General features: G+C 60.1%; 2 protein-coding genes and 1 long non-coding RNA gene across 5 annotated transcripts in view; 1 reads left to right on the top strand and 2 right to left on the bottom strand.

Moving 5' to 3' along the window:
* Positions 1 to 10256, bottom strand: part of LOC121019180 (ATPase family AAA domain-containing protein 3) — a 23503-nt gene extending 13247 nt beyond the window's left edge. The window contains exons 1-8 of one of the 2 annotated variants that reach the window (XM_040458376.1): positions 9941 to 10256; positions 6328 to 6404; positions 5434 to 5535; positions 5072 to 5131; positions 4459 to 4528; positions 3980 to 4145; positions 3751 to 3820; positions 295 to 450 (exon numbers count right to left, since the gene is read on the bottom strand). In XM_040458376.1, coding sequence (XP_040314310.1) covers positions 295 to 450; positions 3751 to 3820; positions 3980 to 4145; positions 4459 to 4528; positions 5072 to 5131; positions 5434 to 5535; positions 6328 to 6404; positions 9941 to 10142 — 903 coding nt within the window. In that variant the 5' untranslated portion in view covers positions 10143 to 10256. The remainder of the gene's footprint in view (positions 1 to 294; positions 451 to 3750; positions 3821 to 3979; positions 4146 to 4458; positions 4529 to 5071; positions 5132 to 5433; positions 5536 to 6327; positions 6405 to 9940) is intronic. The other variant, XM_040458370.1, reaches the window with a different exon arrangement.
* A 5196-nt stretch (positions 10257 to 15452) lies between these two features.
* VWA1 (von Willebrand factor A domain containing 1) lies at positions 15453 to 21186 on the bottom strand. Of its 2 annotated transcripts, XM_040458386.1 has the most exons (4): positions 21035 to 21186; positions 19340 to 19897; positions 17081 to 17359; positions 15453 to 16937 (listed from the first exon to the last, which is right to left on the bottom strand). In XM_040458386.1, exons 1-4 carry the CDS (start codon positions 21105 to 21107, stop codon positions 16525 to 16527), a joined length of 1323 nt encoding a protein of 440 aa, XP_040314320.1. In that variant the 5' UTR covers positions 21108 to 21186; the 3' UTR covers positions 15453 to 16524. The 2 variants fall into 2 exon arrangements, with proteins under 2 accessions (XP_040314320.1, XP_040314327.1); XM_040458393.1 differs by lacking the exon at positions 15453 to 16937 and having other exon boundaries at positions 17248 to 17359; positions 19340 to 19502; positions 21035 to 21185.
* LOC121019214 (uncharacterized) lies at positions 20512 to 23396 on the top strand. The gene is made up of 2 exons (XR_005785504.1): positions 20512 to 20565; positions 22257 to 23396. It is a non-coding gene; the product is annotated as an uncharacterized LOC121019214 (long non-coding RNA).
* The last annotated feature ends 499 nt before the right edge of the window (positions 23397 to 23895 follow it).

Genomic DNA, 23895 nt, shown 5'->3' with positions numbered 1-23895 from the left:
CATGCAGGAAGCCGAGGATTTTGTAAATGACCCAAAATCTACCCAGGGGGCAGTCACATCAACAGACACATAGAGGCAACTGACAAACCAGGGTGAGGGTCTTCCCAGTGCTGATGTGGACGGGCCCCTAGGATAGCATCAAAGAGGAAAAAGCCACAAGCAAATCCCATGTGCAAGAAAGGATGGATAGTGTTTGGGTAAAAGGGGGAAATGGAGACGCACGTTCACAACTTGGCTGAAACACCAGAAGGATTCGGGCAGGACACGCCCAGTGAGGACCAGACCCACAGTTACCTGCATGGGGTGCCTCAGGGCCTCAAGCACTGTGATCCGAGACGTCTCCCTCACCAGGGACGGCTTCCCCAGCCGGGCCTCAATGTACCGTCCAGCAACAGACGTGGCGTTCTTGGCAGAGTAGACCCCCACGGCCAGCAGTGTCAGCCCGGCCACCTAGAGCAGGGCAGGAGGAGAGTGGCACCCACCACCTGTTCAGCAGTCAGCAACGAGCCCTCCTCATCCCGTCCCGTGCTAGGTGACGGCAAGGGTCATACAGGAGCAGCCCCAAGCCCAAATCCTCAATTACACGAGACTGTAGATATTTCCAGACAGAAAACATACCAAAAAGCTTATCACAAGCCACTCTTCCTCACAAAGCTACTGGAGAATACATTCCGGCAGGACTAGAGGTGCTTCCAGGCGACAGGAACCCCAACCGTAAAGAGAGGAACCCTCAGGCTCACGGGGGACAGACCAAACATCGTGGTGGGACCACAATTACAGGGCACACGACCAAGACCTACAAGAGGCTCCTGGAAATTAAAAGCTCTTCCCCACAAGACCAACAGCTTGGCTACCACAGGGGCAGCGAGGACTCTGAGACCACATGAATGAGGTTCCAGGAGACCAGATGGCAACTGCAGTGACAGAAACAAAGGCCCCAGGGTAGCCCGCGGCTCCCAAATCCAGCAACCTTTGATGTCATCCAGCCTTCTCCAGCAACCAGCCCTCTGCGCGTCTACCCAGCTTGTTTGGAAAGTAAATGCAAGGGACATTTTCCCACAGATTCCTTCATGTGCCCAGATTCCCAGCCAAGGAGCCCTGCCAGTGGGCAGACCAGGACTGCCTGCCAGCCCACAGCACCACCCCAGCCCGACAGGGATTCTGGACTGAGATGCACATGAGACTCAGTCACTAACCACAGGTGTTTACAGCAGCTGGGGAGATCTGGAGAGATCTGAGTGCACGGGGTACTCAGACCACAAGAGGAATCAGAATGCCCTTAATTCACTTCAAAACACTCCAGGGAGGGGCGCCTGGGTGGTTCAGTCAACTTCTCTCCCCCTGTCCCACTCTCTCTCTCTCAAAATAAGTAAACTTTAAAAAATGTAAAATAAAGGGGCACCTGGGTAGCTCAGTCTATTAAGTATCTGAGTTCGGCTCAGGTCACCATCTCACAGTTTGTGGGCTTAAGCCCCCCAGCGGGCTCTGTGCTGACAGCTTCGGATTCTGTGTCTCCCTCCCTCCCTCTCTCTGTGCCCCGCCCCTGCTCTCTCAAAAATAAACATTAAAGAAAAACTTTTCTTACTAAAAAAAACAAACAGAAACAGAGAGCAGCACCAGGTTTGCTGGTGGGGAAGCAGACCACGTGGTTTTCACTCAAAGGGTCTCACTGCTTTGCTGGGGCTCTGCTCAAACCGGCCCCAAGGGCCTCTGACCAGCCACAAACAAGGTCATGCCACAAAAGCAGGACCCAGGGTTATGAGGAAGAAGGCAGACGTGCTCTAGGGGGTAGAAAGCCACCACGCATTTCACAAACTCCAGTGACAGGACCTCGGTTTTTCAGGCGGGCTCATTAGCCTCTTCACTCCTGCGATGCTCACCGTTCAATGGCCTGGTTCAGAAAAATAAGCTAGTAAACAAGTTCCCGAGATTTGGAACTAAGTTTATTTATTTTGAGAGAGGTAGAGACAGCATGAGTGGAGAAGGGGTGGAGAGAGAGAGAATCCCAAGCAGACTCTGCACCGTGAACACAGAGCCCAATGTGAGGTTCGAACTCATGAAATCGTGAGATCGTGACCTGAGTCGAAACCGAGAGTCAGACACTTAACGGACTGAGCCACCCGGGCGCCCCTCCGTAACCTTCAACTGTGAGCGTGAGCACTCCACGCTGAGGCTGTTGCAGGACTAAGCAGCTCTGAGGCGACCGGGCCTCCGCGTTAACGAAAGCTAAACTTCTTCCAGGAGTAAGCGAATCCCAAGGTTGATCTAAAGCTGCTAGTTCCACGAAACAACCGATCGGCAGGCTGACTGGCTCCGATACAGGCAGTGACATTTAGACTCTTCTACAAGACGCTGTCCCTGGCGCAGTACCCACAGCAGGTACTGAGCGCTTCCTGTGTGCCCGGCTGCGGCACAGAGGACACCGCATGAGCGCCACAGAGCTCCAAGGCGGAGACGGGCGACGAGGGTCGGAGGGAGACAAGCATGCAGGTAAGGCCTGAGGCTTAGACGCCGCACAGCCAAGCCCACGCCAGCTCTGTCCTCTAGTCTCAGACGGGTGCCCCCGCCCGGCTCGGCACCAGGAGAAGGCAAAGCCCAGACCCCGTGCTGGGTCTCCCTCCTGTGGGAACCCCAATCTGAACAGGGGTACCCAAGGGGGGGGGGGCGGGCAAGATGGCGTCCAGAGGAAGCCCGTTTTCTTCACCAGAACACCAGAGGCCATATTCTGGCAGCTCCCTGTGCTACGCAGGGAGTGGCGGGGCAGCCCTGTCGAGAAGCCAGAGGAACCGCTCAGCTCACCCAGCCCCCCGGGCTGCGGGCTGCATGACCCAGGGAGCCCGGACCACTTTCGACAGGGCTGAAACCCTCCGCTTCCAACCCGGAGTTACTCAAAACATGTTTGGGAAGACCATGTCAGGAGCCCCTGTTCGCCCCACGTCCCTGGCCTGAGCTAGAGGACTTGAGGGGCCATTTTAAGAACCAAGCGGTCTGACCAGCTTCAGGTTCCCTCGACCAGAGTCCTGGCCCTTCCCAGTCCAGTCCCTGCTCTCCCCAAGGCACGGCCTGACCTCACCCGCCCCCCCTCACGGTCCCCAGAACAAGGCCAGAACCGTGTCCACTTGCAGAAAGAGCTTCAGGAACCAGCACATCAGGAATGCGAGGGCACTCCTGGTCAGCACAGCTCCCTGCCACCCCTCCATTAGGGCCTCAGTACCGTGGGAGCAGGTGCCAAGTCACACCGTGCGGCCCAGGACAGCACCGGGCACAGTGGCAACAATCCCCTCCGCCTCGAGTGGGGAGCAGCCCCACGGCACAGGGCTCTCAGAGCACGTGCCTGGAGCCCTACAGCCTTGTTGGGCCTACCTCCGCTTCCCGCTGGAGGGGGGGGACCCTCACGGGAGCACGGCTCAAAAGGGTCCCCTGCCACATCTCCCGGAACCCCAGGGGTTTCGGCCGGGTCCCACTCCGGAGGCTGCCAGGCAGACTTCCGGTTCCCCTTTCCACGGGGCAGCACTTGTTAAGGACGAGGGAAAACGAAGCTCCCTTCCCACGTCTTCCAGCCCACAGGTCACAAAGCCCACCGCCAGTGCCCCACACCCAGAGGCTACACCACGCCTGACTTTCCCAGGAGCGCAGCAGGAGGGACCTGCCTGGCACACTTCCTACCCCTGAGCGCCAGGAGGCAGGGACACAACCCAGCAGAGACCCCGACGCAGGCCACAAGCAGGAGGATGTGTCAGGGGTTATTACCGTGGCTGTCACTTTGTCCCAGTCTGTCACGAAGGCACGGAACCCTTCACCAAACAGGGTGCCGGCTGTCCTGTAGAGAAAGCAGCAACGTGACCAGGAGAGGATGGATCTGGGCACTCAGCTGGAGAAAGGGCAAGAGCTCTGAAGCTCAGCACACGGGAGGGCCTGCTGAAAGAGCCCGCCTCCCGCCAGCGCGCCAACCGAGGGCCTCCTGGGGACTGGGCCTCACCTGATGGACTCCAGAATGGTCTGCCGGTGCTCAGCAGCCTTCAGGCGTATCTGCTCACGAATAATGTCTGCGTTCTCACGCTCGGCCTTGGCTCGGGCGCGCGCCTCGGCCTCCACCCGCAGCATCTCGTTCTTGTGCCGAAGCTCCATCTCCCGTTCCACGGTGGCTGCCCGGGGCGTGGCAGGAAAGGGGTGCTCAGCCTGCAGTCCCCCACCCTTCCAGCGAGGCCCAGGCAACCCTTCTCACAGGAGGGAGGCAATGCACGTCAGACCCTGGGGGGACGCCCGGCCTGCCTAGGCTTCTGCTACAAAGCTCCGACTAAGGCCAAAGAACGCAGAGCCCCCGTCGAGGTTTGGGAATTTTACCTGGGGATCAAAGTGCTTGAAGAAACACATATCTATGCCTACGGCCTGCTTTCCCTGTGAGCCAGCTCCAAGGATGTAGCCCCCAAGAGCCCCAGGCAGAACTGACAACCCTACCTCGCCGCATGGCCTCCTGCTTCTGCACAGACTCCTCCTGCTTCCTTAAATTCTCCTCGTTGAGAAGTTGCTGACAAGAAACCACAGGAGAAAGGGAAAAGCTTCCAAAGCTAGGAAATGACCAACATTGATCTAAGAGATCAGCGAGGGAAGCTTCTGCCACCACAGGGGCTCTGGACGAGCACAGCGAGGGGGCCCGGTTCAGAAGCTCCTGCCTCTGGCATAGCTCTGCCCCAGGGCACTCCCAGCCCACTCCCAGCTGCCCTCCAAACACTCTTTCCCCTGTTAAATTTATAAGCTGTGAGGGCGCAAAGCATGATGGGTGCAAACACTCGGAAACCACCCCCACCATAAATTTGTCCCAGCCAGGTCCCCAGTCAGGTCTCACACAGAAGAACCCCTCCAGCACAGCCAGAGCCTGGAGGCCCTGGGCATTGTGTGTGTGTGTGTGTGTGTGTGTGTGTGTGTGTGTGTGCGCGCGCCCCTCTGGGACCCGGCACTGACTGCTGGTAAAACCACCCTGAGTTCTGGCCCACCAGCTGCCCCAGAAGACGCCCGTGCTCTCAGGGAGGCCAAAGGAGGCCCCCCTCGCATGCCAGTGTGCTGAGCTCACCTGTTGCTTCAGCTGGTCCTCATAGCGCTGCCGGGCCAGCTTGTCCTGGTACTGGGCCCTCTGGGGAAGAAGACGGCAGCATGAACGCGGGTCAGCTGCAGAAGCTGGCGGACGGCCCCAAACCGATGTCGAGAGCCAGACTTCGCCGGGCCCTCAGACGAGCCGCCTACCTCCGCCTGCTCGCCTGGACACGTGTGCTCCCCGGCCCGCTCAGCGCGGACGTATTCGTGGGCGTTTGCACAAGGTCATCCCACGGCCTCGGGGGGTCACTAACAGACCCAGACTGAACGCGGGGACCACGGAGTACCCCAGAAGCTTCCCATCCTGGCCCCCCTGTGCCCGTGTGGCCAAGCGGCCCTTACAGCCTGGTGCTGCCTCGTCTCCTCGCTCAGAGTCTTTCTCCTTTCCTCAGCTTGAACGCGGATCTGCTCGCTCTTCAGCTGCTCCACGGCGGCCTCATATTCCTATAGAATACACCAGCTGCTGCAAGCCCAAGGCCGGCGGGGCCTCCCGCTCAGGACTTTGAGCTCAGGCCTCAACAACCCTCTCCCACATTCCATGTGGGCTCCAAAGGGGCCGGGACAGGAGCAGGAGCTGCTTCCAGAAGACACTCGCTGGACCAGCACCACTGCACGGGCACCAAGGCCCAGGAGGACCTAGACTCCCGGGCAGCCCAGTGGCGGGAAATCGGACAGGGCTGGGTCCCAAGGAGCAGGCCAATCCCTTGGGATGCCAGTCACTCCCTCCCCAACACCGCTTCCAAGGTGGCTTATGTCACATGCTCACATTTTTTTTAAGGTTTTAAGTAATCTCTACACCCAATGGGGGCTCAAACTCACAACCCCGAGATCAAGAGTCACATGCTCTTATGACTGAGCCCGCCAGGCAGCCCTCACATGCTCACTTTCTGACTACACTTTACAACAGCCAATGGCGGAGGGCAGGGCCCATGCCTTTGCTATCCTTCTCTGCTCAACGGGAAGGTCCTGCCAAATGCAGAGACACCCAGTAAGACTCTCCCCTGGGGAGACCAGATGGTCCTCACCTACACCAGCCCTTCCGGGTCGTTCTGCTGCAAGAACCCAAGCCACAAACCCAGCACGTCTTTGACCTCTCCGTATTTCCCTCTTAACCACAAGCAATAAGGTAATCCCAGAAAGGAGACGCCTGAAGCTCCCGTCCTGTGCCCACCACCCACCGTCCTGTGTCCCTCCGCCACAAGGACCGCCTCCGCTGGCACCACACCCACTACCCACCTTGAGCTTGGACTGCTGCTCCAGCTGCAGCGTCTGCTCCTGCATCTGTGCAAGACTCAGTGCCTCCTTGGCGTGTCCTGTGGGGAGCGGGCGAGTAGGGTCAGGACGCTCGGACACCAGGCAAGCATTCATGTGAACCAAGGGGCTTTCGGGGAGACCACAGCTCACCTCGACCTCGAAACACATGTGCCCACCTGCCTTCCCTGACTGGATCTTGCTTGGTGCCCCCTCGCTCCAAAGACCAGTACTCCCTTCTCATCACCTATGTCTGCTCTACGCCTGACAGAAAGCCCGTGTACAAGGTCTTGTACCCCAGCAGCTGTCACATCCCGGGAGGGCTCTATGAGAAAGGCTGTTCCAGGGTGCCGGGGTGGCTCAGTCGGTCAAGCGTTCGACTTCGGCTCAGGTCATGATCTCATGGTTTGTGAGTTTGAGCCCCACACTGTGGATCCTCTGTCCCCCTCTCTACCCCTCCCTGGCTCATGCACATGCATTCTCTGTCTCTCTCTCTCTCTCTCAAAAAAAAAGAAAAAAGGGGTGCCTGGGTAGCTCAGTCTGTTGAGCATCCGACTTCGGCTTAGGTCATGATCTCACATTCGTGAGTTCAAGCCCCGCGTTGGGCTCTGTGCTCACAGCTCAGAGCCTGGAGCCTGCTTCGGATTCTGTGTCTCCCTCTCTCTGTCTGTTCCTCCCCTGCTCATGCTCGTTCTCTCTCTCAAATAAATAAACATTAAAAAAAAATGTTTTTTAAGAAAAAAGGAAGGCTGTTCCACACTAGCCGAGAGTAGAAAGGTTAACGTGGCAGTCAGTTCCCGATTAAACAAAAAGGCACCTGTGGCTACAGTGTCTTATTTTTGTGGAAGTTGCTTAAACTCTTAAGCTTTTAAGCTTTCAGTACCTGTTATTATTAATCTACACGTGCAGATGATAAGATGAATAGGAAGCAAACAATTAAATTAGAAACAAGCCAATGCACAATGACGACTCTTCACAGACCTCGTGTTATAAACACACACGTTATAAATGTTTCCTGTGTATGTTTTGTTCACGAGATACAATTCACATCCATCAATATTTGGGGGTTCCAAAAAAAACCTTCTGGTGGGGGCACCTGGGTGGCTCAGTCGGTTGAGCATCCGACTTCAGCTCAGGTCATGATCTCATGGTTCATGGGTTCAAGCCCTGCGTCGGGCTCTGTGCTGACAGCTCGGAGCCTGGGGCCTGCTTCGGATTCTGTGTCTCCTTCTCTCTGCCCCTCCCCCACTTGTGCTCTGTCTCTCGGAAATAAATAAATGTAAAAAAAATTAAAAGCCTTCTGGTGCTCTCCTAGCCAAAAAAGCCCAGGCATACAGCTTCTCAAATATTTTGGTGATGACACAGTTCTCCCACCTGCAGTACTTTACTGTAAAAAATATTCTAACACATTAAAGCATGGCAAGAAGGTAGGGAATCCCTGTGAACCCCGCTCCCTGATGCTATAATGTACCTAGTTTTCTCCCTTTGCTTTCTTTCCACTCCCGCCCCATGATCTTTCTTTTTGAAGCCTTCAAAGTAAGTTGCAGACCCCAACACCCACAAACTGCAGCAAACACATAACTAAAGCATGACTTCTGTTTGCTGTTCCATAAACACATCTACACATTTAGAGGGATGTGACAGAAGCCCTGGCGTCTCTGGACAGACTGCTAGGGCATGTGGTGTGCAAAAACACTGCCTAAGCCTCGGAAGGACCTTCAGAGCGGGTCAGGACCTGGCTGACACAGCCTTCCAGACCTCACTGCAAGGCTCTCCCCTAGGTCTCTGGTGACTGGGAGCACAGAAGAGCTGAAGACCTGCCCCCAAGGAGAGGCAGCACAAAGGCACCAGGGTCCCATGCCCTGCACTGTAAACTGGGGAAGGCACGAAGCCGAGGCCTGAAGAGACCGCAAGGGCCCCTTTAACAATGAACTCTGACCAGGAGGGAGTGAGAGCACAAGAGTGCTCATCCTGGTGCAGCAGACAGGAACGTGAGTGCCACAGGCCAACAATGTGGAGACCAGGTCCCAGCTGCCCTTTTTACCCACAGCATGACCTTTGGCCAGCCAGGTTAACCTCACCTGAAAATGGAAAATTAGAGATCCCCCACCACTGACTCTTGAAAGAGGAAAACAAGAGAAAGAGGCAAGATGCATCCTGGGAAGAAGGGTTTGGGGACAGAAGGAGGTGACAGACCAGGGCAAAACCTCTCCCACTGGCCAGTAGTTCGGCCAGGAAGGATGGCAGGAAGAAGAAAAGTAGATGGGTGCCAGGCTGGCTCAGTTGGAAGAGCATGCAACTCCTGATCTTGGGTTTGTGAGTTCAAGTTCCCCATCGGGTGTAGAGATTACTTAAAAAAATAAAAAACCTTTGGGAGCACCTGGGTGGCTGAGTCAGTTGAGCGTCTGTCTCTTGACTTCGGCTCAGGTCATAATCTCACAGTTCGTGAGTCCGGGCTCTGTGCTGACAGTTCGGAGCCTTCTTGGGATTCTCTCTCCCTCTCTCTGCCCCTCCCCCACTCACGCAAACTCAATACACTTAGTCTGGGACTGGTGGTGTTCTAGCTAGACCTAAGGGTACAGGCTGTTTGAGTCCCAGGCCCAAATATCCATATGTTTTTAACGTCCCTCTGGGGATCTGAGAGCCAGGCAGGCTCAGAGACCTCAGACCAGGGTTTTCTTGGAGTCTCTGGAGAAGAGCAGGAATTGAACCACCAAGTGCCAGGCCTCTAATTTCTCAGACAGACCCTTGTTTACACTATGGCTTCTCTACACAAGTTCCTTTAAAGGGGGGGGGGGGGGTGGCAGACCTCTGCTTAAATAAAAATTTGACAGCCGTTATGGTCCTTTTCATCAGTACTTATTCTGTGTCTTCTACATTCTAGCTTCTCAAACACTTACACTACATCCTAAAACAAATCATTAAACCAACAAGAAAAAGGAAGAGTGAGAGAAAAAGACGTGGGCTTAGCGAAGGTCCAGCCCATGATGGTGCCTTGGGGGCCCGGGAGTCAGGAAGGCAGAGCCAGGACGGACTGACCCCTATTGCTTTACAGACCTCGACTGCCTGAACGCTGCTTTCCAATAACACGCACAAATCTGCTTCATTACCATAAAACCAACGGTCCTCAAGTGAGCTTGCCTTCGCAACGGGAAAATCGCTAACCACCACCACAATCTGGCCACGCTTTGGCCACGTGGAGGCAGCAAGAGGAGCAAAGAGCTCCCCTACTCTACAGTAACTAAAGACCAGGCTCCAGCCCCAGCACCTGCCACCTGTGACCTCTGAAACTTCCATCTGCAGCGGTCTCCTCACCTGACAGACGCGTGACAGCTTGGGAAGTTGCCAAGGATGATGGCATCCCCCACCTCCCCGCACCCAAGGCGGCTTTGCCAGATTTATTCCCGCAGACCAGTTTTCTCACCTGGGAAACGGGACTGCAGACAGCCACTTACCACTCGACCACTCAGACAACTGAGGAGCTACATGCGCCCAAGGACCCGGCATGCCCGGTGCTCGGTGGACGGGCTCGCTGTGAGTCCTGAGCTTCCCTGGCCCCTCGCCCCAGCCGGGGCCCCGCCCTCGCCGCCTCACTCACGCGAATGCTCCAGCTCTCGCGCCGCCTTGGCTGCACGTTCCAGGCCCGTCGGGTCAAAGTTGCTCCATTTGTCCTTGGGCCCCGGCCGGTCCCCCGCGCCGCGGTCCCCGCCGCCTTCGCCCCCGGGCTGAGCGGGCGGCAGGGACAGCGGCGGCCCCGCGCCTTCGCCCTTAGGGCCCTTGATCCCGAAGAGCCACGACATGGCGCGCGAGCGCCGCGTGTCGCGGCAGCCGCCCGGAGCTCAAGACGAGCTGAAGCGCGCGGACCAGAGAAGCCTCCACGAGGAGCCAGCCGGTGGTCAGAGCGCCCGCGCAGGCGCGACAACGCCCCTTCCTCCCAGACGACGGAAGCGCAGGAGGGCCACGTACCGCGTGGCCTTCGGATAGGCCGCGGGTATCGTGACATCATTGGTGGCCCCGCCACGATTGCTCAAACTAGCTCCGTCTGGGGGCGGGCCGTCGAGGGGCAGGGCGAAGCGCCGAGTTACGGGGGCCGATCGGGAACAAACCCGATGGGCTGGGCGCCTGTATAGCCTGGTTATACGTCAGTTCCGCCTAGCAACAGCTCCGTGTCCCGTCGCTATAGGCGCCCGGAGAATCCCGTCAGAGCCGGGGCGGAGAGGCAGGTGCCGCGGAGCCCTGGGGTCCTTGGTACGCGGGTGTGGACGACGCGGCGGTGAGCCCCGGATGGAGGGAGCGGCCGTGGGGGAAAGGTCCTGCGGAAGGCGGCTGATCCGCGAAGGAAAATCAGCCCGGGGCAGGTGCGCAGCTGGGCCTCGATTCTGCGCCCCCGACCCGCCACCAGAGACACGACTGGGCGCGGGGACGTCGGGGCCCCTAGACGGTTGAAGCCGCGCTCCGCGGGTTTCCGTGCTAGCGCACATAGCCGGCCCATAATAAGGTGCTGGAAGGGTAGAAACGCGGTTCCTAGCCAGTCTCCTGCAACCGCCATTAGGTTAAAGAGCCGGCTGGAGAACAAGCTCTCCCCATCCTCCGTTTCGGTGTCTCGGCAAACCACAGCGGTCCGTGGGCGTATGAGCCTTCGTATCACTTAAAAGTGGCTCACAATGGGAGGGAGACGGAAATCGCAACCCCAGAAGCGTGGAAAAGCAGAGCAGACCCCCCCCCAAAAGCCCCACAAGAGGGCGCCCTTGCTGGAGGAGGAATCCTGGCTTCTTGGGAAAGTCCAAAGGCCACGTGCCTGCTTCTGGGACAAAGGGCCAGGCTAAACCCGCCTGGGGCAGAGGGAGAAAAAGGTGGACCGAGCCCTGCGTTGCTCTAGAACCCACAGTGCCCAAAGTTAGCAAACTTTGCTTCTTGGGCCAGCAACCAAGTTGCCCCTTTGGTCTTTCTTTGATGGAATTAAGGTTGAGTTCCCAGAATTACACAGTTCCCCACTAGACTGAAAACAATTTTAAGCCTGAGTAAAAATGGGCGGGGGGAGGGGGGATTAAAGATAACTCTGTGATCTTTCATCTCCAAATGAAGAGAAAACCAGATGAGTTCTCCAGCCAGATGCCCCCGCCCCCGCCCCCACCCCAGTGGCCATTATGGAGGTTCTTACGGACTAGCACAAACTACCAAGGTTCTTATGGAGAGCAACCCTGGTAGGGCTTCGCTGGATTAGAAGAGGAAATGGGTAAGAGACGTGAAGTCCCTGTCCAAACACAGCTGGGCCATGTGCCCCTCTCTAGCTCCAACCATCCCAGACCAATATTTGGCAAGCCTGTGTACTTTTACGTAAAAAGGAATCACTTTGAGAATAAAGTTATGCATTTAAAAAGCCAGTTTCAAATAAATAAAGTCAGTTTCATCTGCCTTAACTTGAAAAACAGAAAGAGATGATTGTTTAAGGATTTAGATAATTGCATTCCCTTTGACAAAGGGGTCTCCTCCAGTTTCCCTCATCCGAGGGTGCTGTGCTTTCCAAACAAAACATCCAGGCCACTGGATTGTTTGTCACTTATGATCTTAGACTGGGAGCCATTGAGGAGGCTTGACACACCTTTCCTAAAACACTAAGTTAATAAAAGGGAATTATGGGACCGCCTGGGTGGCTCAGTCTCTTGCATCCAAGGCTCTGGTTACGATCTCATGCTGAGTTCCTGCTGACAGCTCAGAGCCTGGAGCCTGCTTCAGATTCTTTGCCTCTGTCTCTCTCTGCCCCTCTCCTGCGCGCTCTCTCTCTCTCTCTCAAATGAATAAGCAGTAAAGAATAAAGGGAATTATGATGATGCTTTCTACCTGATGCATTCACATTTAACTGACAAATGTAGGGTTCTCTGCTGCTTGTGCTGTTTTGCTGACAGATTCCCTGATAGCCCCCTCCCACAACATGTGGCTTTCTTCTGTGAGGGCGTCCTTCAGCATTGACAACCTGGAGGAAAGACTGCTGAGCTCGGAGGTGCAGGTGGACAGCTTGGCCTCCAGCCTGTCCTTTAGTCCAAAGAGTACGCTATGCCCCTGGGAAGCCAAGCCAAAAGGAGCAAAGTGGCCCCACCCAGGCCAAGTGCAGAGTACTCTGCCCCTAGCGCCCAGGCAGTTGGTGTGGTTTCTGAGTCCACCCGAATTTGGCCAGACCTCCGGAGAGCTACACAGCACACCAGAGCCATGGCCTACCAGTATGGCCCACAGCCCCCCACTACCCAGCCCCAGGGTGTCCCATCACCAAGACTGTGGCTGCTGACTGCTCATCCCGCCTGGTGTCTCCCACCAACAGTGCCTCTGCAGAAGCTCGGCTGCCTAAACGTGGAGCCTCTCGTGGGGTGGGCCTGAGGCTGCTGCTGCCCCCAGCCCCCCTCCCCCACCTCCATATCACATTTAAGGCCCCTAGGTCAGCCGGGCCTTCAGAAGTAAAGGGGTGGCTCCCTCTCCCATTCTCTCTCCAGCTTTCCGAAAGGAGCTGCCAGTTCTGGTGTTGCTCACGGTCACCCCAGTCCACACGCACCCCATACCCACTCCCACTGGGCAGACCCCAGCCCAGCCAAAAGAAAAGCTGCCTAGCCCGGCCTTCTTAGGCCCAAGCCCCCAGATCTCCACAGGGCCCCTGCAGCTCTTTCCTGTGCTTCCAGAAGTTCGGAAGAGGTAATGGGGATTGTAGTGCTGAGCCCTCAGATGAGCTACCTTGGGCCCAGGGCTGGAAAGGGACTCAGGACTGAGCCTGAAGCTCACTGTCCCTCCACCTTTGTCTTCCTGAGCAGTGTTTGCTTGTAGGTGAGCATTTGCCTACTCGGGTGCCCTGGCCTACTGTCCTCTCCCCACTGGAGACCTACCTAGCAGAAGGTCCACCTAGCAGAAGGTCAGCGCAGCCAGGACATCCCCAGGGGCACCTGGGGTGGGGAGCCCTCAGCACAGGCACTGGGCTGCCTGCCCACGCTGCTGGCAGGAGACCCACTGTGAGCACTGGCCTGCCCCTCGTGGGACTGAGCCGGGACCTCCACCTTCTCACAACAAAAGCAGGGTCAGATGCACAGTCTGGACAGACCTTGGAAGCAAAGTCGCATGAAGCCATGGCCACTGAGGGAGACCTGGTGTTCTCTGCGAGGGGCTGTGAGTGGGCACACATCTGCCACACGATACAACCGCTTGTTTTCTTGTCCTAACCAGAAGTGATCGCAGCACAGACCTTTCTGATTTTCACGTCAGTGTCAGAAGCTCATACTTCCATGTGTCACCTGACACACAGTGACATGTACTAGTTCCTGTAGGTGGCAGTCTTGGCCCCAGACCCAGTGTATATTGAGGAGACAGGGCCTGTGTCTCAGGGGAGGGAGGAGCAGGGTCAATGTTGGGGGCGGGAGGAAACCAGGACAAAACTTTCCTGGAGATCGTTCCCAGACATGGCCTGGACCCATCAACCTTTAAGTGCTGCCTAGGACAGGGACGCCTGGGTGGCTCGGCTGGTTGAGCATCTGACTCTTGATTTCTGCTCAGGTCATGATTTCACAATTGTGAGATCGAGCCCTGCACTGGGCTCTATGTGGAGCGTGGAGCCTGCTTGGAACTCTGTCTCCCTCTCTCTGTTCCTCCCCAGCTTGCACGCTCTCTCTCTCTTTCTCTTGAAAAAAGAAAAAAAGGAAAAAAAAGTTAAAAAAAAAAAAAAAAAAAGGAGTTGCCTGGGACGGTGCAAAGGGCTTCCAAGGGAGGGCTTCCAGGAGAGGTGCTCCGTGGCACAGAGACAGGAGCGGGGGCTCCTCTCCCTGGCCTCGGTGTCCAGCAGTGAGGGGGCGAAGGCTGGAGCCTCTTCCAGGGGCCAGGGCCACAGGTCTTTGGCCACTCTGCCCTCCCTTGGGATTGTAGGTGTGTTTGGAGGCAGGAACTCGTGTGTCTCAAGTGCGTGACCGAGCTATTAGGAAGCCACCCACCAGCACTCTCCGGCTTTTCCTCCTGCAGCGTGCACGGTGCTCTGGAGGCTGGACTGAGAGGCTCAGTGTGGAGGGGGACCTCTCCGGGTGCCCGACGGGCTTGGACCTCCAGGCACCCGCGACATCAGGGTGGCGGACATTGGCATATGGAGAGTTCTGGCCCAAGTCCCAGCCCCGGGGAGGATTCCCCTCCCCGGCCAAGGCTGCCCGGGACACTGTTGTTCGCACCCACCACCCTCGGAGGGGGCCAGGTGACTCTCGGCCACCCGCTAACTACAGGTCAGAGCGTAAACAGACACCCGCAGCGGCACACACGGGCCGCACAGTCCCACTTGGCTTCCCTGGGCCTGATTCCAGGGGCTTGTGGGGACATGTAGGGGAAACCCCACGCCCACTCGGCGCTGGCCTGGCCGGGCACTACCATCTGCTCCTGGGACCCAGGACCCACAACCGTAGCCCCCCCCCCCCCCAATCTGCTTGCCGTGGCCACACGGGCAGGGCAGAAGCCCCTTGTCTCCTATGCCATGTCACACAGGCACACCGTGGGCCCACCGCAGCAGGCCTCCACAGATGTTAAATACACCGAACTGGCGGGCAGTGCAGGCCCTAGGTGTTTAAGCGGGGAGCCGCCGGATTCTTGGGAGTCTGGTTCGTGAAACATGGCGGAGGCCAGCACCACTGAAGGCTGCCGGCAGCGCACACACCCCCACCACACCCGAGTGGGCAGACCCGGAACACGGCGTCTCCGCCCTGCAGTCGCGCGGGTGAGGGAGGGCCTCTATTTCCCAGCAGCAGGCAGCGGCCGAAAGTGAGACTGCTGTTGAGGGAGCGGTCTTGCCAGCAGAGGGCGCCACAGCCCCGGCCCCCACCCGGGTCCGAAGGCTGCAGTGAGGGGGCAGCGCGGCAGAACCCGGTCCCTGTCCGGGCTGTTCAGCTCCAAACGCCGCAGTCCCCGCCCACGGAAGCCGCCAGAGCTCCCCGAAGAGGAGGTGTACGTGGCACGGTGTTCTGCGTCTCGGCACCAGGAGGGGCTCGGCTCCCCTCCTCTTCCCCCAGCACCAGCCACAAAACGCTGGCCCTCCGTCTGAGAGCATTTTCGGGGCTGGAGTGTTCTGACAGGGAGTAAAGCACACTGAGGAGACCGCGAGGCTCAGCTTACATCTGATTTACTCTATTTGACAGTCTGGGTTGTTAGTGGGGAAGAGGCGAAGTGAGCACTGAGTTGGTGCAGGCAGAGGAGCTCATGCCTTTGTGGGGCTGAAGGACAGCAGCTACGCCCCCAGGACTTGTCTGGTGGCCCCAGGATAGTGGTAGTGAAGACGTAGGAGTCAGAAGATGCTGTAGTGAATCGTTGGGGTGAACCCACCCAGGGAAACCTTGTTTGTCCCTGCCCCCAGCATGGCAGTGCCCTACCCAGAAGCAAGGGAGGCTCCCTATGAGTGCCAGACTTGGGGCTTGCTGGGGCAAGGAGCCCTCCTGTCTCCAGGGTCCTGAACGCCAGGATCCGATCTTGTTCTTCCAGAAAGCGGCCATCCTCACCCCGGTGGCTGTAGCCGGCCCCAGCAGGGTCCTGGGCAGGAAGGCAAGGTCACTGTCCCCAGCAGGCACTGCCTCTCAGGCCAACTGAATGCCCTGATAAAGACCACCATTCTAACCCAGCTGCTGACCACACCGGCAACCTGCCACCACTCCTCCCTGCCCCTTTCCAGACCCTGTCCCCTCCAGGAAGGCTTTGGGACTCAGCCAGAGCCCGCTCCTGCCCTTCATCCTTCCGCCTTCTACCAACATCTAGGACCTGAGTAGCCGCAGGAAGTCAGAGCGGCCAACCGGACCAAGCCCTCTCAAACGGATGCCGGGCCCCCGCCACCAGAGGGACTGGGCCTTCACACAAGCGAGAGGTCTAGCCGCTCCGCTCGGCCACCTCCTGTCCTGGGCCCACGGCCAGTCTGGTGTCTGATGTTCTCAGCCCGCCCCAGACTCCCTGTCCATCTTGCTGCTAATTCCTGCCCAAAGGACGGCACCGTGTACCCAGGTCTGGGCCCGGGCAGGGGGTCGCGATGGCACGAGCTGCTGCCAGAGCTGCAGCAGAGGGAGGGTCAGGCGGGGGAGTCGGGCGAGGCCTGCGTCCTAGAAGGCAGACGCCCCGAGCAGGGAGCCCTCCGCCGCGGGAGAGTTCTGGGTGGGGGGGGTTCGCGCGGAGTCGCCGCGGGGCAAGGCCCTGCTATCGGCGGTGGGCGCCTCCCCCGCCGGGTTCGGGAGAAGGGGGCCCTCGGGTGGGCGGGGCGGCGGGCTCACGGGTCCCCGCGCCCCCGGCCCCCCCCGGCGGCTGGGGGCGCGGAGCGCGGCTGCGCTCGCCGTCGGGCGTGCAGGCCTTGGCCGACAGCGCCCTCTCGCGGCCCGAGCGGAAGGCTGCCGTGACGGTCACCAGGTAGGCGGTGCCGGGCGCCAGGCCCTGCAGCGTGGTGCTGTTGCGGCCCGCGGGCACCTCCACGCGCTGCGCCGCGCCGCCCAGCAGCGGTCCGAACTGCACGTGGTAGCCGAGCACGGCGGCCGGGCCCAGCGCCGGGGCCCAGCTCACCCGCAGGCTGCGCGGCCTGGCGTGCGAGATGACGATGCGCTCTGGCCCGGCCTCCTCTGGGGGGGGGTGGGGGGGTGGGGAGGAAGCGCGCGTGAGTGGGGTGGGGGCGGGACCTCGGCCCGGCCCGGCGCCCCGTCCCCGTCGCCCGCCCCCCCCCCCCCCCCCCCCCCGCCGGGCCGGCCCCCCGCCCCCAGCTCACCCGGCAGCGTGTGCACCCGCAGGTACTGCGGCCTCACGAGGTGCACGTTGGACTCGGGCACCAGCTCCACGTCGTAGTCCGTGTCGGGGTCGAGGCTGACCCAGGCCCAGCCCGTGGCGTTCCCCGGCAGCTGCTGGCGACGCACGTTCCCCGGCTCGGCGCTGGGCGCCAGCTCCAACACGTAGTAGCCGGAGTCTGCGGTCAGCAGGGGCGGCCAGGCCAGGCGGAAGCTGCTGGACGTGACCTCAGAGGCACGGAGCTGCTGTGGCTGCATGGCGTCTGCGGGTGGTGCAGAAGGTCAGACCTCCCCGCGCCTGGGCTGGGGCCCTGACTACCTACTCAGGGAAGACCGGACTGGGAGATGTGGGGAGCAGGAGCGCTGGAGAGCCCCAGGCCAGGCTCGGCCACCCCAACAGTGCTAACGATACACGAACCGGTGACAGGGCTGGGGTACGGACAAGAGTGCCACCCCAACTTGGGACTCCATCAGGAGCTTCCCTGCCTGCCTCAGCTGCAAACCCAGACGGGTGAGGAGCTATAATGGCCACCTCCCACCCAGCCCAGTCAGCCCCTCAAAAGTGATGTCTGAGAACAGAGGACCAACCACCCTCCACAGCCCAAGTGGCCGGCACAGTGTGGACTCAGTTCAGCTCTGGACACTCAAGGCAGAGGGGCACCACTGGTGCAGCCAAAAGATGGGAGGCCATCGGGGGACACTTGAGAGGTGGATATATGACAACTCCAGGAGTAGCCGGATGTGGGGCTCAGAGTACTGCCTGCCTCTGGTTTCCAGGAGAGCAGGGGGGGATTCCAGAGTCAGCCCCCCAAATGTGCATTACTCCTGAGCCTGTGACACCACATGGCCATCTGAGTGACCACGCAAGCAGGTAAGGCTGGACACCACATGGCTTGCATGTAAGGCTGATAAATGTCGAGGCAGGGTTATGGCCATTGGGACCCTAATGCTTTCTCCTTTAATGCCGGGTGCTCCAGTTGTCAGCCTGGCACTCATCCTCCTGTCTATTCCCCATACTCAGACCCCCACCCACCCCTATCCCAGGAGCCCCCCACCCTTTTGCCTAACTGCCTTACAGCCTTGGGTTTCTCCTGTCCAGCTGCTTGCCTTTCCTCTTACTATCTCCTCCAGGTTCAGCCACAGTGGTTGACTCAGGGGCCACCAGGGGCCAGGTGTCCCTGGGGGAAATCTCTGGGAGGACCCTCTACCTTTCTCCAATCCACAGTCCAACTCCTGGTTTCTGGTGGATGATTAACCCACAGGCTGAGACTCAGAAAGAATCCTGGGGTTAGTGGCATTTTTTAGTGGTTAGAGCAGGCTGAGCCAGCAACCAGGCCCTTCATCTCAGCCCCTCCCACTGTGGGGTTTGGCTGGGGGTAGGGGTGGGGGTCCATTAGAAAGTTGGTGGGAGGGGCGCCTGGGGGGTTCAGGCGGTCGGACGTCAGACTTCGGCTCAGGTCATGGTCTCGCGGTTTGTGAGTTGGAGCCCCGTGTCGGGCTCTGTGCTGACTGCTCAGAGCTGGGGACCCGCTTCAGATTCTGTGTCTCCCTCTCTCGCTGCCCCTCCCCTGCTCGCACTCTGTCTCTCAAAAATAAATAAACATTAAAAAAAGAAAAAGAAAATTGGTGGGGAGCTGCCATCCCCTGCAGCAGGCCCTCTCTGGTCCAGCCTCTTCTCCAGCAATCCCCAAAACCACCAATGGCGCAGACCCACTCAAACTCCTCTGTACTGTTCCCACCCACAGGGTAGCAGGGCCCGAGCTCTGTGGGAAGCAGTCCTAGCCCATCCTGACCCGGCTTTCTCATCTCCAAGCACGGTGGGAGCTGGCACACGTACAGGAGCCTGGGCTGCCCATCTGCAGAGTCCTCAGGCTTGGACCCTCCCTCTTCTTCCTCTCCACTTAACCACATCCCACCAGATGCAGCTCCTTGGCTTCTCGGCCCACTCCAGGCCCCCCGGTCGGGGTGGGCCCATCAGCAGAGAACCCCACCCGGAGGTGTTTATTCAGGCCCGACCCTCTGTCCCACTATAGCCCAGGTAGAGGGGCACACAGGGCACACGACTGGAGCATGTCCCCCAAGGATGCACAGAAAAGCCATGGGTGTTACCTTCCAGCCGAACCCCAGGAAGTGCCACTGTCCCCGAAGCCCTGGCCCCTGCTCCAGGCCCTCGAGTCCCTCTCCCCCATCTCTTCCGGGGTTCCTCGCTGGGGCATCCCCAGGCCCTGCCTCCTCCCACCTACCAAGGATGGACCCCCTCAGCTCCTGGGCAATGATGTGCAGGTCGTCCACGTCCACGAAGTGCAGGTGATCCTCTGCGGGGGCCGAGGCAGCAGCTGACAGCTCCAGGAGGTTGCCACGACCGGTACTGACGATGAAGACGGTAACACCCAGGTCCTTCAGCTCCTGCATGGGGGGCCCCACGGGGTCGCTGGAGCCGCCATCTGTCACCCACACCAGCACCTTGGGCACCCCCGGCCGGGCCCCTGCCACCTCGGCAAACAGCTGCTCCTTGGCGTAAGCCAGCGCCAGGCCAGTGTTGGTGTCGCCCATGCGCTGGGCTGCGGCACGTATGGCATCCTGGACAGCCGCACCTGAGCTGTGCTGGCCGAAGGGGAACTCAGTGTATGGGCGGCTGCCCACATGCACCAGGCTGGCACGCAGAGCCCCAGGGCCCAGGGGCAGTGGGGCCACCAGCTGCCCCAAAAACTCCCGAACTCGGGAAAACTCATAATGAGACACGCTGGCCGAGCTGTCCAACAGAAACAGCAGGTCCCCCTGGGGAGCCGATGCTGGGGGACCTGGGGGAGAGGAGAGGGTTCAGCCCCAGGTGGTGGCCGCCAGACAGTCCCACACCCAGGGCAGAACCCCCAGGGTCTGAGCTTTCCCTAAGCTGGAGCTTGCCCTTACCCAAGTAGGCCCCGAAAGCCTGCTCCAAAGGTCCTGCAGGCGGCACCCCTTGGGGAAGGGGGAAAGGGGTCCTGAGCCCACAAGTGGCCCACAGTCTCAGTGGGTTCTAGCTTTGCACCTCTCTGGGCTCTCTGGGTCCTCTTTGGGCTCAAGTCTTGTCTGTAAAGGAGAGCTGACCCCTCCAAGCCTCCACACCGACCCTTTCCTTAGCAGACTCTGTGCAGGCTGGAGCCGAGGGTCCTGGTCCAGCCCCCAGGAGTGTGGGTGGATAAGCCTAGGCCACAGTCCTTGTTTCCTCAGGCTTGGCTTCCAGAGAATCAGCCTCCAGGATGGAGTTCAGCCCTACACCCCTGCCTCCAGGTAAAGCAACTAGTGGCGGGGGGGGGGGGTGGCACAAAGCAGCTGGGGACACTGGGGGCTGAGATGGGCAGATGGGCAGATGAGGGAGACAGAGCATGATCACAGCCCATATGGCCAGGCTGGAGTCATCACCCCACTTACAGATGATGTCACCCCTCCTCTGGACCCATCCTTTGCTCCATCTGGACCCAGGAAGCAGGTAACCTGCTGCAGCAGCTTGAGGGGCCGCCAACCCCCCAGGGCCTTCCTCTTCCTCCAGGTACCCCAGGGGGCAAAAGGACCCCTTCCACCACGGGAGCCAAGGGCAGACAGGAGTTGGGGCGTCTGGGTACTGATCTGGGCTTTGTGGCCTGTTTCCCCCAATCCGGTAGGGCGACTCTAGCCCTCTTACCGTCCCTCTACTAGGTGTCACTGCAAGGAGAGGAAAACTGAGGCAGGGACCGCCTCCCCGACACACACCTTCCCCTCCCCGTTCAGAACCTACCCCCCAACACCTGACGCTCCTCTAGCCGCTCGGGGTACCTGGGCCCGCCCGCCGCAGGTGGGTGGGGTGCCCCTGCGGCCGTCCCCGCCCCGGGCCGCGGGAGGGAAGACTCAGCCCCGCGCAGGCAGCAGGGGGCAGGGGCGCCGCCCGAGCTGGAACCTGGCCCGCCGCCTGCCTCACTCACCACGTTCGGCGCCGCTCCGCGCCAGCGCCAGCCGCAGGCTCAGGGCCAGGCTGAGCGCCGTCCAGGGCAGCATCGCGCGCGACGGGACGGGGCGCGCTCGGCTGCCGTTCGCCACTCGCTCGCTCGGGGACTGCAGGGCGCGCCGCCGCGCAGGCCGGGCCCGCCCCCGCCCCCGCCCCCCGGGAGGCCCCGTCCCCGAGGCCCCGCCCCCGGTGAGCACTCTCCCCGCGTGCCGAGGCGCACAGAGTCCGGGAGATGTGCGCGCAGAGGGACCCAGGCAGAAAGCGTCACGCGGCACTCGCGCAGATGCGACCGCGGCACACACGCGTGGGCGTGCGTACACACAGAAACCAGAGCTTTCTTTCCTGGTTGGGAGGTTTCGGGGTTCCGCACTGCCCCCTGCCCCCAACCGGGAGCAGAGTAGGGGGCCACTAAGCTGGGCCAGCCCCAGGGCTCACTGCCCGTGACCTCCCCACAGTGCTAGGAGTCCTTGAAATCAGGCCCAAGAGCAACCCAGGGGTGCGAGGGGGTGGGGGTGACACCAAGAACAATGTCCCCCCCCCCCCCCAGCAAGCCCCAGGCCCTGGCCTCACCTGGGGCTGGGGGCTGGGGGCTGGATGCTTAGAAAGGAGACAGAGCATTGGGAGGGGGCAGAGGCCTGAAGGGGAGCCTTTTGAGGGACAGAGCCCCCACCCCACCTGGCTTCCTGGAGAAAGAGGCATAGGAGCTGGTTCACGTCCTGTCCAGGGTGACCCTGCTGGAACTATGGCTGTCCCCATACACTCTGCCCAATGAGTGGCCCAGGGCTGGGCCAAGGGCAGGCCCCCAGACCTCTGGAGGGACCCACTGGCAAGCCAGGAAGGAACCTTGCAATCCAGGATTTTGGCTGGGCCAGACCAGAGGTGGCTGGCTGGAGGGGGCATCCCCACAGGCACTCAGCCCTTCAGGACAGATTCCCTCCCCTTAGGTGAGGCAGGGCAATGTCTTTTGGGCAGGAGCTGAGGGTCCAGATGAGGTCCCTCACTACTAAGAAGGCTTTCTGTAGGGTAACCACTGCACTCTTCAGCCACTAGTCTGTGGAGCTGGGAGGGCACAGGTTCTCCCAGCCCGAGGTGGCTGGGGCGTCTCTGCCAGGATGTCCCCTCCCTTTCCCTTCCCAGGAGGATGCTCAGAAGCAAGGACGGATGGGACTCAATGGTTTTCCTTCCTCCCTTTATGGCAGGTGAGACACTCTGTGAGACAGGCTGGAGTTCCAACTTTGCCTAAAAAAGGAAGTGGCTGAGCCAAGCTGGAGGAGCTGGGGCAGGAACAAGCGAGAAGTGTGTCCCCGCCGCCCCCACCCCCTCGAAGGGAGTCTTGGCAGTGGTGGTGCTGGCTCAGCTCCACAGGCCTCAGGACTCTGCTGGGACCAGAAACTGCCTGGTGCTTCCGCTTGGGCCTGTGCGGGTGGTGGGGGCAATGGGCTCCCGCCCCTGAAGTCCAGGGTATGCCTCCCGGAGGGGCCTGGCCTGGCCCCCAGCCCCGAAGCACAGGAGGCTGACCAGGACTGGGGCCGAAGGGGACAGTGAGCGGAGGCCATGGTGAGGCCGCAGCAGCTGGAGGAGGCCTGGGGCTCCAGCCAAGAGCTGACCCCCGGGGGGTGCTGGGGTTGAGGTGCCAGGTTAACATGTACAAACACTCCTTGGTTCATTCTCTCTCTCACTGGGCGCCCACCTGCCCGGGGCAGGGAGCTGGGCCATGGGCTGCTCTGTGGCAGGGCAGTTCCCCGCCTTGTCCCCCAAGTCCTGCATGGCAGGCGGGCCCCAGTCACGCTTCGGCCTGTGCTGCTGGGCTGACAGGGAAGTTTCCGTCCCTTCTGGAAAAACTGAGCGGGTCTTCTTGGCCATGACTCAGGCCCTCGAGGAAGCAGCCGCCCTCCTCCCTCCAGCCTCTCCATCAGAGGGAGAAAGACGGGAGGCCCCGTGTTAGGACTGCTCTGCCAGGGCCTCTGCCCAGCCTTGGCTGAGCTCGACCAGCAGCCCTGGCCAAATTCCTCCTCAGCTCTGCCCACAGTCACTCCTGCTGCTCATGCTGGGCTCACACCTGACCCCTGGGAGATGCCCCCACATCCCACCACCCGATCGGCTCTACTCCCTTGGACCCTGCTCTGCCCCGAGGCTCTACTGTCCACAGGGCCCCTGCTGCCTGCATCATGGCAAGTCTCATTCCAGTGTCCTGCACTCCCAAGGCGGGGACACAGACAGATGGAGGACCCCCAGGGAGTTGTGGGGGTCAGCCAGGAGTGTAACAGTCAGGGTCAGGGCTGAGCGCGAGGCAGACGCCAGAGGAAGCACAAATATAATTGTCCGGAAACCTCCTCTCTGAAGAAAGACAGGCTGGGAGGCCAGCGGAGTTGAAAAGGACAGAGGCCGCCAGGACACAGCAGGCCCTGCCCCAGCCCCGTCGGCTCCCTCCCCCAAGCCCAGCCCCTGCTTGGTCCTGGACTTCAAGGGGCCAGGGGGAAGGAGCAGCCTGTGTGGCTGAGGCAGCCCTGCCCCTGCAGCCTTGGCTCAGTCTGAAATCCCCAGGGCATCACTTCCCGGAGCTGGCCCACCAGGCCTGCTGGTCCACAAGCAGGTGGAGGGGGTTCCCTGAAACGCAAGCACACTGCTGTCTGAAGGCACTGCCCCTGCCCCCACCGGGTCCACGGAACACTCCCTCCTCCGCACAGTCCAGGCCTCTGCAGAGAAGAAGGGCCTTTTGTCCCTAGCTCACTGTGGTCATGTTGACCCTAGGGAAAAGGGCAGCTCCCCAGGCCTCTGACCCCAGCCCCAGGGCACTCTGGGCCTCAGGAGCTGAGCAGTGTGGGTCCCCACCCTCAC

This window comes from Herpailurus yagouaroundi, unplaced genomic scaffold (assembly GCF_014898765.1).
Source record: "Herpailurus yagouaroundi ecotype Mexico unplaced genomic scaffold, PumYag 77, whole genome shotgun sequence".
In the NCBI taxonomy this organism is placed as follows: domain Eukaryota; kingdom Metazoa; phylum Chordata; class Mammalia; order Carnivora; family Felidae; genus Herpailurus; species Herpailurus yagouaroundi.
This window is presented reverse-complemented; position numbering and strand designations above follow the sequence as displayed.

Coding starts and splice junctions, on each gene's coding strand:
- VWA1 (XM_040458386.1), bottom strand. CDS start 21,107: ATGCTGCCCTGGACGGCGCTCAGCCTGGCCCTGAGCCTGCGGCTGGCG. Junction 17,360..19,339: donor GCTGAGGGGGTCCATCCTTG/GTAGGTGGGAGG, acceptor CACCACCCGCAG/ACGCCATGCAGCCACAGCAG. Junction 16,938..17,080: donor GCGGGTGCACACGCTGCCGG/GTGAGCTGGGGG, acceptor ACCCCCCCCCAG/AGGAGGCCGGGCCAGAGCGC.